A 16,797-nucleotide genomic window follows, 5' to 3' on the forward strand; every position below is an offset into this window, starting at 1 on the left:
TCATCAAACCTGAGCGACACAGATTTTTGGTGAACTTAAGTGCTCTCCATGATGAGTAAAACTGACTCTGTACAATAGCTGTACAAATGGAATGCTGTATTTCATCATCATCATCCCTTTAGTTGTTCCCTATGAACAAATTGTGCCATCTATAGACAATATTTTTGTTACACATTTGAAACTATATATTAATCCCTATGGGAGTGTTATTAGGCAGCCTGTTGAAGTTTTGTGTAGCTCCACCCCCCCTCAGACTATTTGAAGCAATGTAGTATAGTTTATTTTTGATTTCGGTTTGCTTAAGCCTCCAACCTGCACTGCTGCTTTATAAAAAAGAAAAACCACCCTCTCTGGTGCCTAAACCTCTGGAATAAAATAAAAAAAACATTTAATATATGACAATCTAGAAGATCAGACGGGTTTATGCAAGGTTGGTGGCAAATAGTCGGCACTAGTGCGAGGTTTGTCTCTTTAAAATTCCATAGAAAGGGTTCGGTGGGTGACAACATTTGCTTTTATGCTAATGTGGACGTCATATGGATGAAGGCAGGGACACGCCGACTTCTGATCATGCCTGTGTAACGTGGAGGACAGTGTGAAAAAAACATGAGCAATTATTCAGGTGGGAGGTTAATAAAACTAAGTGTGTGTCGTTTTTCACACTGTATCCGTTTAAGACGAGGAAGGCCGAACCAGAACTGCTCTCGGCTGGAAACCCCCCCCCCCCAGAGTTTTCTCAACCCTCCACCCTTCGTGTGGGTTTGTAGATTTTCACTAGGTACCCCACACCTGTCGGAAGGTGGCAGGTGAGCTTGGAAAGCTAGGTTAGTCGTGTTGACATCACAGCAGGGAACCCAGTTTCTGTTTTAAAATATTGTTTAGCAGGAGCTGTATTGCCAGAAAAAAAGCTAAATTATGCAAGTGCCTGGATATGCTTTTTTTTTTCCAAACCTCTTTTATAAATATGTATTTATTTATTATGCTTGTATCACAAAATGTTGTGTTTTAAACTATAAGACTCTTGGGCATCTTTTCTAGGTGCACGGGTGAAGGTTGTTTCTGTGAAAAAGATAACTTATTTCTACAGATTTGCTATGAAAGCTTCTTTAAAGCTGTAACTTATTTCAAATGCTTTATCTTGTTGCTCTGGTACCTCCTCAGAGTGGGTTGGGCTTTTTTTTCACTATAATTGCAGTGTGTATGCACTGAAAACTTGATATCTGTTTGACAGTTGAAACATTTGATGGATTATTTTCCCTTGGTGGAATGAAGTGCATTTTGGGGGATTTGTGTACCTTTGAGTTCAGGGAGGAAGCATCATCTTTGTGTGTTTCCAGGGATGTCACGATTGTCAAAGTGCCAAATGCTGAAGACTGTGAAGGCCTGGAGATGTTGTCTGGATGAGATTCTTATTTTTACAACATTTGAGTTTTTTTTAAACTGTCTGGTGCATTCAGGTTCGACCAAAAAAACTCCTAAATCTCTAGCACCTTGTGTGCAGTCAGCGAATAGATTTTATACCAAATAAAATTACTGCATTGACAAGGAAGATCGGCTCAAGAGTGACTTTTGTGAGACTCATTACTTTTGTTTTTATGTTTAAAATCTTTGATTTTTAAAGACCGTCTTTGCTGTGAACCCTCAGAACGCAGTGGCGTTTCCATGGAAATAGCGCCACCCTTTGGATATCGGCAGGAACTGGCGCGTGCTGCCTGGTGCGCAACAGCGTTAGCCCCGCTGACGCACTGACGAGCCGCCGGCGGCAGAAACAGTTTGAACCGACGACGGTCGCTCGCGCGCTGGAAAGGTGCCGTTGTGTGACGGCTTCCTGCGCCCTTTCCAAGTTCTTACGCATGGAGGGCGCGCGGGGGGTAACACGTCACTGGTGGCCTCAGCTTTTCGGTAGTGCTTTAAAAAAAAGGGTGGGGGGGGCGAATGCGCGCTGAGGTCTTGAACTCTGTTCTTTGCGGATCGTTTGCTGCAGGTGTCCCGCTGCGCCTGCGCCCCAGCTGAGTGTAACAGTGGGGAGGGAAAGGGGGGGGGGGGCATATTTGTTGAGAAAAGTTTTGAACTGTAGGAAGGGGAACCACAAGAGCCCTGTCATTGCTCTCCGGTGACAAGTGGGCCCGTTTTTACACCTTCACTCTAAATAAGGAAACGCTCTGACAGACATATGACCACCCACCCAATTTGGGAGCAGCCCGTGCGCCCCCCACCACCATCACGTCCCAGGCCGCTGATCACCCTGCCACCAATGCAGGCTGTCAGTACCCCCTCAACCCACCGCTGCCCTGCTGCGTTCTCGCCACGCGCGTCCTCTCCCCGGCGATGAGGTCAGCGTGATGTCACAGGGATGCGATATCCTTGGAAAGGTTGGATGAGCCGGTTTCGGGTGAGAGTCTGCCCGGAGGATTTCTCCCGCCGTGAGAGACACCGTCACGGAGGAGAGAGAGAGATAGCACGGGAGCGTGCGTGCGTGTGTGTGTGTGTGTGTGTGTGTGTGTGTGTGTGTGTGTGTGTGTGTGTGTGTGTGTGTGTGAGAGAGAGGGGCGCGCGGAGGAGCTACAAAACATGGTAATCACCACCACCAACATCACCATCATCACCGCCACCATCACCTCCAGCTCCGCCGCGCGCTCTCCCGTCTCCTCTCCTCCTCTGCAGCGGGGCTCGCGCCTCAAACCCGCAGCCCTGCTCAGAAGCCCAAAAATAACCCTCAGCCAGCATGCCGAAGGAAGCAAAACAAGAAGAGCGGTATTTTTAGGGTCATTAATTTCGACCACGTGGCCCGAAGGTAAACCGGATGGCCGTTGCGCAAAGGTTCCTCGTCAGTATGTCCTGCGAGGCCGGCACGCCGCACTGGACGCTGACCGCGGCGGTTCTCCTGGGCTTCCTGCTCGGGATGGTGTCAGCGTACCCGTTACCGAGCAGCAGGACCAACGCAACTTTGCTGGAGAAACGATGGGAGAGCCTCTTCTCCCGCTCCGTGCTGGGAATCTCTGGGGAGAAACCGGAGCTGAACTGGGAGAGCGACTATCTGCTGGGCATCAAAAGAGTGCGGAGGCTCTACTGCAACGTGGGCATCGGGTTTCACCTTCAGGTCCTCCCCGACGGCAGGATAAAGGGTGTACATAATGAAAACCAGTACAGTGAGTTCTTCCTCCACCAATGTATTTCAATAGACGGGAGAGCGCCGGTCAGTCAGTCAGTCCGCCTGGATCCGCGACGCGCAGCTAGAATCTCCCCTCCGTTCATTTGCATGACCGTATCTCATCCGACTCTCTGGGAGAATTGAATTTCTTCCGCGGCAAAAACATATCTAATAAAAACAAGTATCCATCAGCACTGCACCCCCCCATAACCCCATACCTCCCCCCTCCTCCCGAGCTCAACCATGTCGTGAATGTATGGACGCTTTTAGACAACTTATTTTTACGCATGCAGCGCTGTGAGGGCGGTCCAGGGACGGGGCGGCCGTGCACGTCAAGGCAATCGCGCCGATAATTGCAATAGTCAGAATGCGCCTAATTGCACTGGATGCAGAGGAGGGATGCAGAACAAAGGCTCGGCATGCTGCGCAGCAACCTGCAAGGTTACACCCATAGAGGCAGGGAGAAGCACGATGCTCCAGTCACCATGATGGGGGAGAAAAAAGCCCGTCCTGGAGGCTGTTGCGCTCATTTCCTGTCTAATGTCATCTTTCTGTGTCCTCCATCAGGTCTGATTGAGATCTCCACGGTGGAGAGAGGGGTGGTGAGCCTCTATGGAGTCAAGAGTGAGTTGTTTGTCGCAATGAACAGCCGTGGGAGGTTATACGGAACGGTAGGTATGCACAGAATTTCCTTTATTGTCCCACAATATGGGGAATCAGGAGCCGCTTGCATTTTTCTTCTATTTGCATGTCTTGCTCTGGTCCTCTTTCGCCCCGCAGCGTCGGATTACATGTTGTGAAATCCATATATAATAATTCCAACATGGAATTTATAAAGCTCTATTTAAAGCGAAGCGTGCGAGGCGTACAGGGCCTATGGGTAAATAATGATGAGGTTAACAGATGCAGGACCCAGGCCGCTGCAATGTGCTCCTGCGCGAGTGGAGGTGGGAAACCCCCACTGACGCCAAGGGAACTGTCAGCAGAACTGAGAATCGATTTAAACGGCGCGAGCTGCCTCTGGAGGGCTTTGCGCATGTTTCCCGCACGCGCGCGCGGCGCGCTCCAAATGGGATGCGGGATCTGCAGCATCACAAAGGCTTCTGAGGCCTCGCATCTTTAGCAAATGAGGTGGCTGGCAGAATTGGACATTGTTTACACTCAAAAAACTCCCTTAGCAAAAAGAACCCTATTTAAGCACAAGTACACTTGAAGTTTACTTTTTATTTACCATATATTTATATAGCAAATTTAAAATGTTCCAATTTCGTCTAAACAAGTATTCAGTTAATATACTTACTAAATTACACGTACATGGTCTAGGATACTTATTGTGCTGAAGTATCCATAAAAAAGTATAAACTAAAGCATAAAGTGTGCTATTTTTTATCTCTTTCTCTCTTCCTTTACATTTCTTTAACACAAAAAATGATTTAAAATGGACAAATCTTTTTGTTCCTTGAACTTTAAATTAAAAACAATAGTCAAATGGTCACCCCCCCCCCCCACACACACACATCTTGTGTTTGTTTGTGTTTCCGTTACTTAGTTCCAAAGTATTTTTTCTAGATGGAAAATTCGAATAAAGAGATCAAACTATAAATCAGTTGGAGTAAAACTAAATTCTGTTGATTTGCTTAAATTCTACTTTAGTCTCAGATCAGATCAAGTCTGCTGTGCAGAGGAAACTGTTCAGAGATGTGGGAAATATCAGTCCAGACACATTTACCACTTTCCTTCACAAAAAGTTGTCTATGTACAAGTGGTCACACTAAAAGTGAGGCAGAAGTTACTTCTATATACTATCTGTTATGTATACTCGAGTATAATTAATAAAAATAAGTCCAAGCATACTATACTTTTTGCTAATAGGCTGCTGCTCTCGGCTCTCTTCCTTTACATTTTTTTAAATGGTTAAAAGTGGAAACAGTTCTTGGGTCAGTTATTTAGTTTTAAAGTATTTTTACTAAACAATCAATGAGAAAGAAGAGAGAAATATCAAACCTGTTCTTTTCTTTTGATTAAATTCTAGTCTCAGATTTAAAAATAAAAGCTCCTGATCAGGGGAATCTGCTTCAGACTTGTAGGAATAAACTGCAAGGCAACAATCAGTTTTTTAAGTCATTTGAAGTCTTTGGAAAAAAGTCGTCACATTTTTTTAAACATATTTTTGATAATATGAATTGGGTAAATAATAGTTGTCTTCGGGTCCAGGACACAGTCGGGGGGTGGGTTGTGTTAAGTGACTTCTCGCCGACACATGGCTGCTCGTTTGCGCGCTGTGACAGGCAGAATGTGAGCGGCTTAAAAGCTCCTGAGTGATGAAGCGTTAGCTTGTGAGCTGGCTGAGCATCCGATAAGAGATTGAATTAGGCTGCATGGTCTCCTGGTGGAGGCGATTTGACGGTAATTGTCATCCTGGCTTCAGTTTGGCAGGCGTGGTGGAAAAAAACACAACAGGTTCTGTGCTACCGTTTCTGATAAAGAACATTTGTTTTACAAACTCCATAAACGCTTGTACTGATTTGGCTTTCAGCTGCTTCAAAGAATCGTCTGTTTGTGAAGATTTTACCGCTTTTGTTGTTATTTTTAAACCATGATGCATCAAATCTTTTGAGCCAAACAGTTCTGTTCTTGGAATTGGGTCATATTCCTGAAATGCAAGGACATTTTAGAATTATTTTACCCAAACAGCCGAGATAAGATTGAAATAGTACATAATGAAAAGATAAGATGTTTCCTATTAAGGGTACCGTGGCCTCATAAATGTGGATAGCATCACAGAAACTGCCTTTAGAAGCTTTTGGATGTCAATTTCTTCAATGTTTGGATAGAATACTCCCAAAAACAAAAAAAAGATTTCTAATAGTCCAGTCAACAACTTTGAACTCCAGTCCACTTTAATTTAAATTTTGAGTGTTTCCAAACAGGAATTCCGCTGTTAAAGCTGATTATTTTGTAGAGGTCGGACATTCATGAAAGGATGCTTGACAGTTTTTTTCTTTATATCCTCTGCACAGACTTTTAGTCCAGAAATAGTTTTTGATTTCTGTTTCAATGAAACGAAGCCTGAAAATCTGCATCTTCGAGTTTCTGTACTCGATCCACGAATATTTTCCTCTCCATTTCCATCCCTCTATTCTGTCAAAACCTGTAATTTAAACCCTGTCTCCATATTACATGGATTTGTTCCTGTACTGTACCTACATGATCTGATGATGTGCTTTACTACACAAAGCAGCCTGAAGAGTTGCCTGCTTGAAAATGTCTATGATGTGCATTTCTCCAAAATCAGCTAACTGACGGGATTGAGATGTAGTTTTTGATGTCGCTGCTTCTACCTGAAAGATGCGACTAGGCAAGCTTGAATGTCACGTTTGAGCAGATGTTTAGGAACATGTGGAGGAGCTGTGCTGTGCACATGACGTTTTAAGGTTGTACGCCGCCTAGTGAGTGTGTAGAGCAAAAAATGTTTGTTTTTTCTACGGGCATGCTGCGTAGGGAACACTTACACAACACACACGGGTAAAGGACGTGTCACAAAGCAACTACGCATATCAAGCAATTCATACATGTTTCTTGCGTTTGTCGTTTGTCGATTTACGCAGATGTCCGTCGAGGGTTTCAGCTGACGGATCTTTATGCGAGTTTGGTTTGGATTAGTTCAAAATTCTGGGTCGGTTGAGAATTACACGGTTTACACGTATTGAATTGCATATAAACAGCGCAATTATCACGCAGGGTTCACGTTTTATGTCGGTTTGCATATTTTATTTGTATGTCTTACGTGGTTTTAACGTGGTTCACTAGTGATACATCTGTGAACTTTTCTCACTTTTTCCAGCCGTGTGGCTGTGCGACACGGCCTTAAGTAAGGGTGAAGTAGGTGAGATGGGATTGGAGACAGGAGCGCGTTAGTGCAGATCACGTGACAAGTTCGCAAACCTTCATTAGACAATCAGTGCGTAGTTTGCGTGGGCATCTTGTGGCCCTTATGTATCACGTGCAGACCCCGAGCATGCGGCTTTGAGTGCGGTCAGTCGTACGACAGCATCAACCATAAGTCATACGTGCGTGCAACTTCTATTAACCATACAAAAATGTCACTACACACTTACCACACGCACGACAATGGTACGTTCCATTCATATGACTAACCCCTTAAGCTTCCTCGGGCCCACTTAGCCCCAAAACCCACAGCACCAGTACGGGTCAACCCCACGTCCATGTGACTAAAGCACCAGACATCAGATCTTTAGGATTTCTCCCTTCCTTTGCAGCTAACATCCTCCGTTCCTGTTGACGCTGACCCTGAGCCATGGTCTCTGTGTCTTTGTTTCCTCCAGACAGTCTTCCATGACGAGTGCAAGTTCAAGGAGAGCTTGCTCCCCAACAACTACAACGCCTACGAGTCCCTGGTCTACAGAGGATCCTACATAGCACTGAGCAAGCATGGCCGCGTGAAGAAGGGCAACAAAGCCACAACTGCCATGACCGTGACGCACTTCCTACCCCGAATTTGACGAGACAAATGGGCAATAACAAAACTTATTTGCACATGTGGATTATTTCCCAGGTAACACAAATACATATAGGTACAAACACAAAAGACAACGAGGACTGCAAAAGCAAGAAACACAGTTATATCTGACAGTATTTATTCAAACTTTATATGTATATTTGGGTAGCTTACTTTGTTTTAGAGATTTTAGAAAATGCCATTCTGTGCTGCTTTGATGAGTTTTACCATTTTGTGATTTGAAGGGGGATGAAGAAGTATGATTTGTCCCTTTCTGTTTAATGGGTGCTTGCTGGAGCTGGTTGTGTACCTGCCCTGATAGTGGACGACCATTTGGCTACTTAGGAAAACAAAATGGAGATCTTGTTATCTCACAATAACATATCCTGAGAAGAAAATGTACAAAAAAAAAGCTAAATGTGTGCATGAACTTTCCCCTCAGAGGAGTGTCTGTTTACCTTAAAGTGTTTTGTTGTCATTCAGTAGGAAATACATTTCCCATCTTCTATATTTTATTGTCAATATCAGGGCAACTTGAGCACTTGGTGGAGTATTTTTAATTTGATTCTTTGCTTGGTCATGAGGTGGCTGTGCCTTTGATTCCCTCTTATGGCCCCCCCTTTTACCCTTGCATGCGAGAAATGTGGTGCTCAAGTCAGAAATAGGAATGATGCACAAGTCGTTACTCCCTCAGACCCCACTGGGGACCTTAACCCAATTCCTCGAGGGTCTGAGGTTTCTCTTTCCATAGTTAGATCAATTCAGTAATCCAGACTCTATGCTACACAGTGGAGCCTCCAGCTAGCAGGGAAACTCGGATTCAGCGCTCCGCTGATCCACGTCTCATCCCGAGGGAGCTTTGACAATCCCAGGTTTTATTTTCTCGTGTACCAGCTGCGTCGCAGACCAGAATGAGTGTTTGTGTCATGTATGTGCGTGTTTACCTAAAGGATGCATGCCAAAATGTTTTCTCTGTGTATATTTCAGACTTTTTGGTCGTTTTTTAAATTTTTCCCTCATCGGAACACCGCAGACCTGACTCAACGTTGTTCCCGCGTGATGGATTGAGTCACGTCCGAACAGCTGCTGGCGTCTCGCGACGATGCACCGGACTAAAGCAGCAGCTCGACTTTCACAGCCGTTTTAAGTAGCATTCATGATGAAACCAACGCGTTCAGGCAGTTCCCTGTAAATACAACAGGCTTCTGCAGCAACGCAAAGTTGTTTAAGTGTCAAAGTTTGTCTAGAAGATACCTGGAACTGATCCTGCGTTTAAATTAAAAAACTTTTTATTAACAAGATTAATTATCTGTTTTTAAGCTATTTATGCATAAATCGGACAGATCGATGAGCTGCAGTAGGGCTTCTCGTTTCAACCAAAGGGTATTTATTTATTTATTTATTTATTCAGTGTTAATACAAATGTTCATTCAGGCTTTCTGAATGCAGCATAGGAAACTTGAACTGACGCTCTCTGAGATGCTGTACTTTTTCCTTTGTGGAAACAAAAGGAGATGATGGAAAAACCCAGCAGAGGACAGAGGATCTGTGTGAGGTTCCTTCCTTTGGTGTTGAAATAGCGAAGCGTCAGACCTGTGGCCTCCTTGTTGGTAGATGTCAGACCGGACGGTCACCGCAGGGCTCCAGGAATCCTGTGCATCTGAGCCACTTTTGGATCGGGGTCAGGGAGGTGAGCATTCTTTCCCCTGTGCTACTCCTATTGGCATTTTGTTCTGGTCCATTGCAATATCGTTTTGACGCTTTGTGGAGCGTTACAACTATTGCATAAAAAGACGAAGCGCTGGAATATAACTGCAGCGAGCGTCTTGGCGTCAGCTTAGTGGAATTGGTTTTCCAGATAGTAGTGGTGCTGCTCTCGTAGGTTTGCTCTGTTTTACTAACTTTGAAGGAATTCGGCGGCGTTTTGGGGGAGTTTGTTCGGGCTTTAAGCTCCAGCTTGTGTATATGTAGCACAGTGGTCCTCAATCCCCAGGCTGTGGACAGGTACCAGTCCGTAGACAAAAAAAATAAAATAAAACACCACCTACATTGTTTTGATTCTGAAGGAAGTTTTATTTTGGAAAATTACTGGATTCTCCCCAACACATTTGACTCATTCTTGTCAAGTTCCTCTGTCACATGTCGAAAATCCATCTGTTACTTTCTTGAACCGCCAAACTAAAACCCCCAAACTTTCAAAGTTGACAAAAAACAAACCTATTTGAAAAGTTTCCTTTAGCAGAAAAGAGCCAGAGACTAACTTTACAATAAAAGAAAGCTGCATTTAACAGACAAAGACCGCAATATTAACCTAGAATACTCAGCAACCAGCTGTCTAGTGTTTTCAGGACGCTGCTAATAAAGTTATTTAAACTGTCGATCTACGTTTATCGTTATATTTTAGTGACTATTTTGTTTATTCATCCGTTGCACCTTAAAGTCTGACGAGGGTGAAGTTGGCATCTGATTGTTTAGATTCCAGTTTGACAGTAATGGGTTAAAATCTATATCACATTTGAATGGTTCCTACTCAAAATCAATTGTATGTATAAAGTATAAAGCAGCGTTATATATTTTTACAAGAGATGAAGATAAACTTTACCTTCAAAAGTTAAAGGATAAAAGATAGACGCCAATTTCAGCCTCGTACAGGTCGGTCTACGAAAATATTGTCTGACTTGAAACCGGTCTATGGCCTGGAGAAGTTTGGGGACCACTGGTGTAGCAGACTTCAGCAGTGACCCAAAACCCAATCGACCGTCCTTCGCAGACCCAAACACACCCCTGACGTGTCCCGTAGCTGCCAAAGTGGAAGACTGAGTGTGATGGCTTTACCGTGACTGGTTACCATGGTTATATGTGACTGCGTGGACCCATGCACAGGAAGGGGGGGCAAAGAAGACGACTGAATGAGCTTTGGTTTGTAGTTTTGTAGCAACAAGAAAAATGATTCAGACGCTTCCAGCAAAGAGATGCTTTTAAAAATCAGATGGACTGAATACTGTGATCCAAAAGAACCACTAGAGACTCCAGAGATTTTTTTCAAATGGAGGGGGTTCCACTATTAGAAACTTCTATTCTATTTTTCTTGATCATGTCACTGATCTTCATTGCTGGTTTCTTGGCATTAAGGGAGATTATTTGTCTTTTTCTTTGTAAGTGAAGATGCCATTTTCCTAACGCCCGTCTCCTTTCGACTTGGAAACGTTTTGGTGCGTTTCAGAGGACGCTGTCTGCACAGCAGGTTTGGTTAGCAAAGAGACAGTTTGACAACTGATGACGAGCTCAGTTTGCGAAGAAGAGGAAGGAGAAAGTTGAGCTTCGTCACTGAAAACCTGCAGGAAGAATGACTGACTTCTATTCTACGACTTTTGCATGATGCTATTGTGAAGCATAAAAGGTTGTAAAATAGAGCAGTGGTAGTCAATGGTGAGAACTTTCTTTTTTTTTTAACTTCCTCATTTCCTCAATCTGCATGTAGAGTTCTACGTGGACTGGTCATGTCTTACCCCTTTGACTAAAGGACCCGCTGTCGCCATCGTCCTGGTTTTTAAAAAAACGCGTCGGTTCACAGGAAGCTCGGGTCTTCTGGGAGATCTGGGATCAGACTTGTGTGTGCGCGCGCGCGAGTGTGATTCCCTGTGTGCCGGCAGCCTTTGTGTTTCTCTCTCAGTTATCTATTCCTGCACTGAGGTGAGAGTGCTTCCTCTGAGTCCCCCCTCCTTTTTAACATATACCTCACCTTCTGCCTTAGTTCCGATTATTGAAATGATTGTAAATTTGTTTGAAACAACAGACTTCTCCAATCATTTGTTTCTGAAAAATATGATGACAAGTAAAAAAAAAATTATATTACAAATTATTTTCCTTTTATTTTTGTACGTATGTGCTGTGCACAGCAGTCAACTGTATTCCTGAGATGACAATAAAGGATGTTTTGTAAAATCTTTTGTGATCGAATTATTGAAAGTTGTGTTTTTCCGTCAAAGGCAAACACACACATGCAGACACACTCTACACAACTTTGAAAGCTGAAAAGAAATTTGCATCAATTCTGACCAAAAAAACAACAAAAAAATTCATTTAGGCAGAAGAATCTCAAATATGATAAGCCGGTTTAGGGCGCCCTCAACTGGTTAAAAGGTGAAAAGTTTTGCAGGTTGAAAATAAAAAAAACACTTAAAAACTAGAACTTTTAGCAGTTTGTAACTCTCTGATGAGAAATCCAACAATAATGATTGGAAAACTGTGGTACATACACATCTAATCAATGATCCAAGCATCTATGCATTACAAAGGAGGCGACATTAAGGGTTTCGCTGAAGTAAAGCAAGACTGACCTGAGGTTACCAGGTTTTTCTTTATCAGAGGGGAAAAAAGGCTTAGGATTTAGAAACTTGGAAGAAGAAAAAAAAGAAACCCAAAGAAAATGACAATTGAAGGTGACCGATGGCTGGAGGGTTTCCACGGTGACAGAACTGATCCATCCCCGAAAATAATTGAATATATTTTGACCTTGAAAAACAAACAAACAAACAAAAACAACTCTTTAATATCATACACATTCTTGTAGTAACTTTTATCACTTGTTAAGCTTCTAGACTAGGGGTCTGCAGCCTCCAACACTCAAAGAGCCCTTTGGGTCGATTTATAACAGTCTTACTTCACCCTTTAGACAAATACAATACAGATTTATATTTATATGATTTCTTATATAAATTAAATATTTTATTTTGACATGAATAAAACATTAAGAGAAAACAGCCGTTTTTTTTCTTTATGCTTATAACTTTTGACAGACGTTCAAAAGGCTTTCTTTCAAAATAAAATACACCCTGTAACATATAGGATCATTTCAACGCAGCAAACATAGTAGTAGGTAGTGTGATGTCAGCAGTGAAAAATATAAATTTGTGTACTATTGTTGGTGCATCTCAGCCAGAAATTGGGAAACGGCAACTAGCCAAGTGACCCGTATCAGGGTTTTTGGAACATGAGGCGCACTTAAAATCCTCACATTTTTAAACCATAGGAAATCCGCCTCACAATCTGGACCATTATGGGTACTGGAGTCAGGAGCCTCACAAAGTGATGCGCTCTACTGTTTGTGAATGTGTTGTCAGACTGATCGGACTGTTTTGTTTAGCTTGTTGTATCCTGTAGTCTAAATCTAAAGCAGTGTGTTTCAACCAGTGCGCCGTGGGAGATGGTCAGGTGTGCCGTGGGAAATTGCCCTCATTAACTGATCTAAAAACATTTCCCATCTCCAGGAAATCAGCTGTGTTCATCCAAACAGGCCCTGATAAAACACTGAGTAGTTAGGAATATGAAAATCATAAAATACTTTTCCTTTTGTTTATTTTATTAAATTAAAGACATTTTGATAAAAATGACGGTACCGCGATTTAGCTTTAGCATCAGCTGTTTTTGGAAAAGTCCCGCCCCTTTAACTGTCTCCACCAATCATTCTTGGAGGCTTAATCACACGTCATCAGTCTGACCAATCAGAAGTGGTTAAAGTCTTCCCTTCCTTGTTCTCATTCTGCTCACAAAGTCTCTCAGTTCCAACAAAAATACCAGCTAAAGCTCGTCTTTAGCGGTGTAGCTTTCCACAGAATCCGGTATCAGACCGTGGAACAAGTGAACAAAAGAATGAAGCTCAGAGACGTGAGTCTGTTTGCGTTCGGCGGCTGTTTGCACTACATCTCCCATGATGCATTGGGTTAAAGTGACAGTGTCTCCGCGCACAAGGAGTCTTTCTTGTTAAACGTCTTGAAACAACAACAAACACACAAACAGTTTTTAAATCTTCTAACTTACTTTTATTACATCTTTTAGGAAAAACGGCTGCAGCTTCCAGCTTTTTCTGCAACAATTATCACAAAAACGCATGTGAGATTGCAGAGGGGCTGTAGATATATGCAGACTATGAGTTTCTCCTTTTTTTCTTTTTTAATTTTTGGATGCTGGTGTGCCGCGGGAATTCTGACAAGGTTAAAGTGTGCCGTTGCTCAAAAAAGGTTGAAAAACACTGATCTAAAGACTACGTTACTTTTTAAAATTAAAAACATTTTCTTTTCTTTTTTTCTCCAACAGAGAGCCACGTTGGAGTGGTCAAAGAGCCCCACATGTGGCCCCAGGGCCTCGGGTTTCCTCTGCATCATTCACTTTACTATAAGTTCAAGCTAGGAAATAAATGGCAGATGTTTAAGTCTAATCTCTAAGCAGAAGAATTTTTTTTCCAGTGCAACAACTGAGAAGACGTCTTTTATCATTTCAAATTAAAGCTGAATAGAAGCGAGCACATCCATGCAGCACCAAGTCCTGAAAGCTGCAGCTCTCTAAAGTTTACTTTCAGAAAAATACAAACCCGATGAAAAGATCTTTCCATTGGAAGTTTGTCACAACCAACTTGGTGGTTAGAAATTGTGAAGTCAGACGCCAATTTAAATGAGGGCAAGCTGTTCAGCAAAATAATACAGGATGTGCATTCTGTAAGAGCAGCGGAAGTGAGTATAGTTAATTAATAAGCGAGCTATAAATCATTCTCCTGGGAAATGACTGCTCACACCATGACATGTAATCCTGAAGTGTCATTACGCATCAGCAGTTTGTGTCTCAGCTGCACCACAGCTTTATGCCAGACGATTATGAACGTTCCTGCAAACACAATCTTTTTGCATCGTTTAGCAAAATCATCCTGTTTTTTAAGTTGTCTTCCACATGTAATAATTTTTTACTTAAAATTGGGATGAAAATTTGGAATTTAGGGTTCAGTTCATTTGCTATTTTGTCATTATTGCTTCTCTGTTTTGTCTTCTGGTTCTATAGGTTTAGTGTCTGCATTACATCATAAAAAGGTCCATCTGTAGCGTTAGTTTATCTTGCTAGGATAAAAACAACTCTTTTTGCACTTTAATTTGTTTTTATTAATTTAACACGGCCAGCTCTTAAAAGACAAAAAGGCGGGGAAGCCTCTAGTCATTTGGGTAAATGAGTTAGCTGGTTTATTGACCCTCCGTTTAAATAGGGCTGTTGGACTTTCTCCTCCTCCAGTAGCTGCTCACACATCATCCCCAACGTTTGCGCTTCTGGAGAGCCATTCATCCGCGCTGAACATGCGACCGGTCTTTGTTTCATTGATCCTGATTGCCGCACACATTTCTGCAGAAGCAGACTGCAGGGCGATCTTTCAGCTGCAGCAGCGGCAGCACGTGACGGGCAGCAACAAAACGGGGACACGCTCGAGTTCCACCACGGGAAGAAAAAGTTTGAACTGGGGGCTGAATGCAGCAGTGAAAAAAGGCAGTTACAGAGGCCTTCTGGGTGAGTCTGTCTGCATGCACACATCTGTTTTCTGACTAAAATATGTCAATAAGTCACAATTTTCATATATTTTTAGTTGTTTAAAGCCGTTTAGTTCGGTTAACTTCTCTCATACTAAGATCTAAACTTTGAATAAAAGCACACCAGCCTCATTATTCTGTAATTGTTCAGGAGTTAATTGATCTCAAGCAAATTTCTGCATGTTGTGACTTTTTTGGCCAGCAAATAAACATGCAAACTGGTCCATTCAAACTTTTTTCCACAGTTGTTGTTCCAGTGAGAACAGCTACAAGCAACTTTGTGTCAATATTTGACTTGAGGACGAAACAGTTTCTCTGCTCCAACTCAAAGGGACAGCTGATCAAGTCTGTGAGTGACTTTAACCACAGTTATTGTTATTTATTTTAAATTGACGCTGCATGTTTCCAACATTCTTCTGTTTACTCTGGTCAACAGAGACAGAAGGACAGACCGGACTGTTTTCTCCAGCGCTTCAGGTTAAATCTGGCAAAGCGGCGCCATGTGTTTTCCTCAACAAGTGGGAAGCAGCTGCTCAAACCGGGGGGAGGAGACGAGCCCCCAGAAGTCTCCTCCGTCCTGCTGGAGAGGGCGAAGAGGCACAGAAGGAGTAAGGAGGTGAACCCCTCTGACCCGCTCATGTCAGAAACGCATCCGTCGCTTCCTGCCAAAGATGGAGATAAGAGCCAGCCGGAGCAGGACCAGGCTGGAGCCGTGTCCAAGGAAACCATCGCGTCCTGCGACGACCCGCTGCGGGTGCTGAGGCCCAACGGCTCGGGAAGCCCCGTCAAGACCAACATTGTAGGCCGCGCGGAGCAAAACTGAGACTTGAGGGGAACCGGTCCCACTGGGGGAGCGGATCCTCCCCTGACGTTTCTGTGCATAACAGACTCACACTTTTTTATTCCATCGTTACAAGGCGTCAAATGTGTTGGCGTTCACGACACGAAGCTTCACTGGTGTCAAAACTACCTGATGTCCCGGTAAACCTGGTTACATCACAGCGCCTCGTTCTGTTTGAAGAACAGACCTCTGATAAATCTGGCAACATCTGACGTAAGTTTGATCCAGCCTCCTGCTGTCCTTCAACCTACTTTATCTGTTAAATTTTAATCCAGAAAGCAGATGAGGCCATGTTTGTTTTGCATAAATAAAATAGGCCAATCGAGGCGTAATTCCCGGTCTTTGTCTATGAATGAACGTCAATTTCATGTTTTAAAAAAAAAAAAAAGGAAAAAGATCAGGTGCTGGACACCAAAAGTCACAGCAATGAAATTTATTTATTTATTGAAATGTGTAAACGTGACTCTAGCTTGGTGTTTTATTTATATACTTCACAATGTATTGTTTCTGACATGAAAAAAAAGAAATGACTATTTCATGGATTTTCTGTTTGTTTTTTCTGACCCCATTGGCAGATTTTCTGTATTTGTACTTTTCTTTTATTGTGCAGACAGTCAAACAACAACTTCTGTTGCTCACTTTTGTCACTTGTACTTAAAGCTGTGCTAAAAGATGACGGATGACATGAAGAATGTGCGTCCCTCTACGTTTATGCTCAGATTTAGTCAAATAAAAGAGTTTGCTTTTCCTCGACAGGTCACACAACCCTTTTTGCTTATCGTGCACACAACAAACTGATTATGTAACTGGCAAATATTAGCCCTACTTAGATTGGCTCCAAATCATGTATATTATCATTTATCTTTATGACTGTTGGGAAACGGCGCTAATCTGCAGTCAATTATTTTGAGGAGTGAGGCTCCGAAAAAGATGATCTTCG

General features: G+C 42.9%; 2 protein-coding genes across 2 annotated transcripts; both read left to right on the forward strand.

Moving 5' to 3' along the window:
* Positions 1-2,072: 2,072 nt before the first annotated feature.
* On the forward strand, positions 2,073-11,737 carry fgf6 (fibroblast growth factor 6). The gene is made up of 3 exons (XM_004069837.4): positions 2,073-3,149; positions 3,719-3,822; positions 7,498-11,737. Exons 1-3 carry the CDS (start codon positions 2,804-2,806, stop codon positions 7,672-7,674), a joined length of 627 nt encoding a protein of 208 aa, XP_004069885.1. The 5' UTR covers positions 2,073-2,803; the 3' UTR covers positions 7,675-11,737.
* Positions 11,738-13,517: 1,780 nt separating this feature from the next.
* Positions 13,518-16,610, forward strand: LOC101158272. The gene is made up of 3 exons (XM_004070180.2): positions 13,518-14,996; positions 15,262-15,365; positions 15,453-16,610. Exons 1-3 carry the CDS (start codon positions 14,789-14,791, stop codon positions 15,837-15,839), a joined length of 699 nt encoding a protein of 232 aa, XP_004070228.1. The 5' UTR covers positions 13,518-14,788; the 3' UTR covers positions 15,840-16,610.
* Positions 16,611-16,797: the final 187 nt, after the last annotated feature.

This window comes from Oryzias latipes, chromosome 6 (genome assembly GCF_002234675.1).
Source record: "Oryzias latipes chromosome 6, ASM223467v1".
NCBI lineage: Eukaryota > Metazoa > Chordata > Actinopteri > Beloniformes > Adrianichthyidae > Oryzias > Oryzias latipes.

Coding starts and splice junctions, on each gene's coding strand:
- fgf6 (XM_004069837.4), top strand. CDS start 2,804: ATGGCCGTTGCGCAAAGGTTCCTCGTCAGTATGTCCTGCGAGGCCGGC. Junction 3,150..3,718: donor ACATAATGAAAACCAGTACA/GTGAGTTCTTCC, acceptor GTCCTCCATCAG/GTCTGATTGAGATCTCCACG. Junction 3,823..7,497: donor GTGGGAGGTTATACGGAACG/GTAGGTATGCAC, acceptor TGTTTCCTCCAG/ACAGTCTTCCATGACGAGTG.
- LOC101158272 (XM_004070180.2), top strand. CDS start 14,789: ATGCGACCGGTCTTTGTTTCATTGATCCTGATTGCCGCACACATTTCT. Junction 14,997..15,261: donor CAGTTACAGAGGCCTTCTGG/GTGAGTCTGTCT, acceptor TTTTTTCCACAG/TTGTTGTTCCAGTGAGAACA. Junction 15,366..15,452: donor AGGGACAGCTGATCAAGTCT/GTGAGTGACTTT, acceptor TCTGGTCAACAG/AGACAGAAGGACAGACCGGA.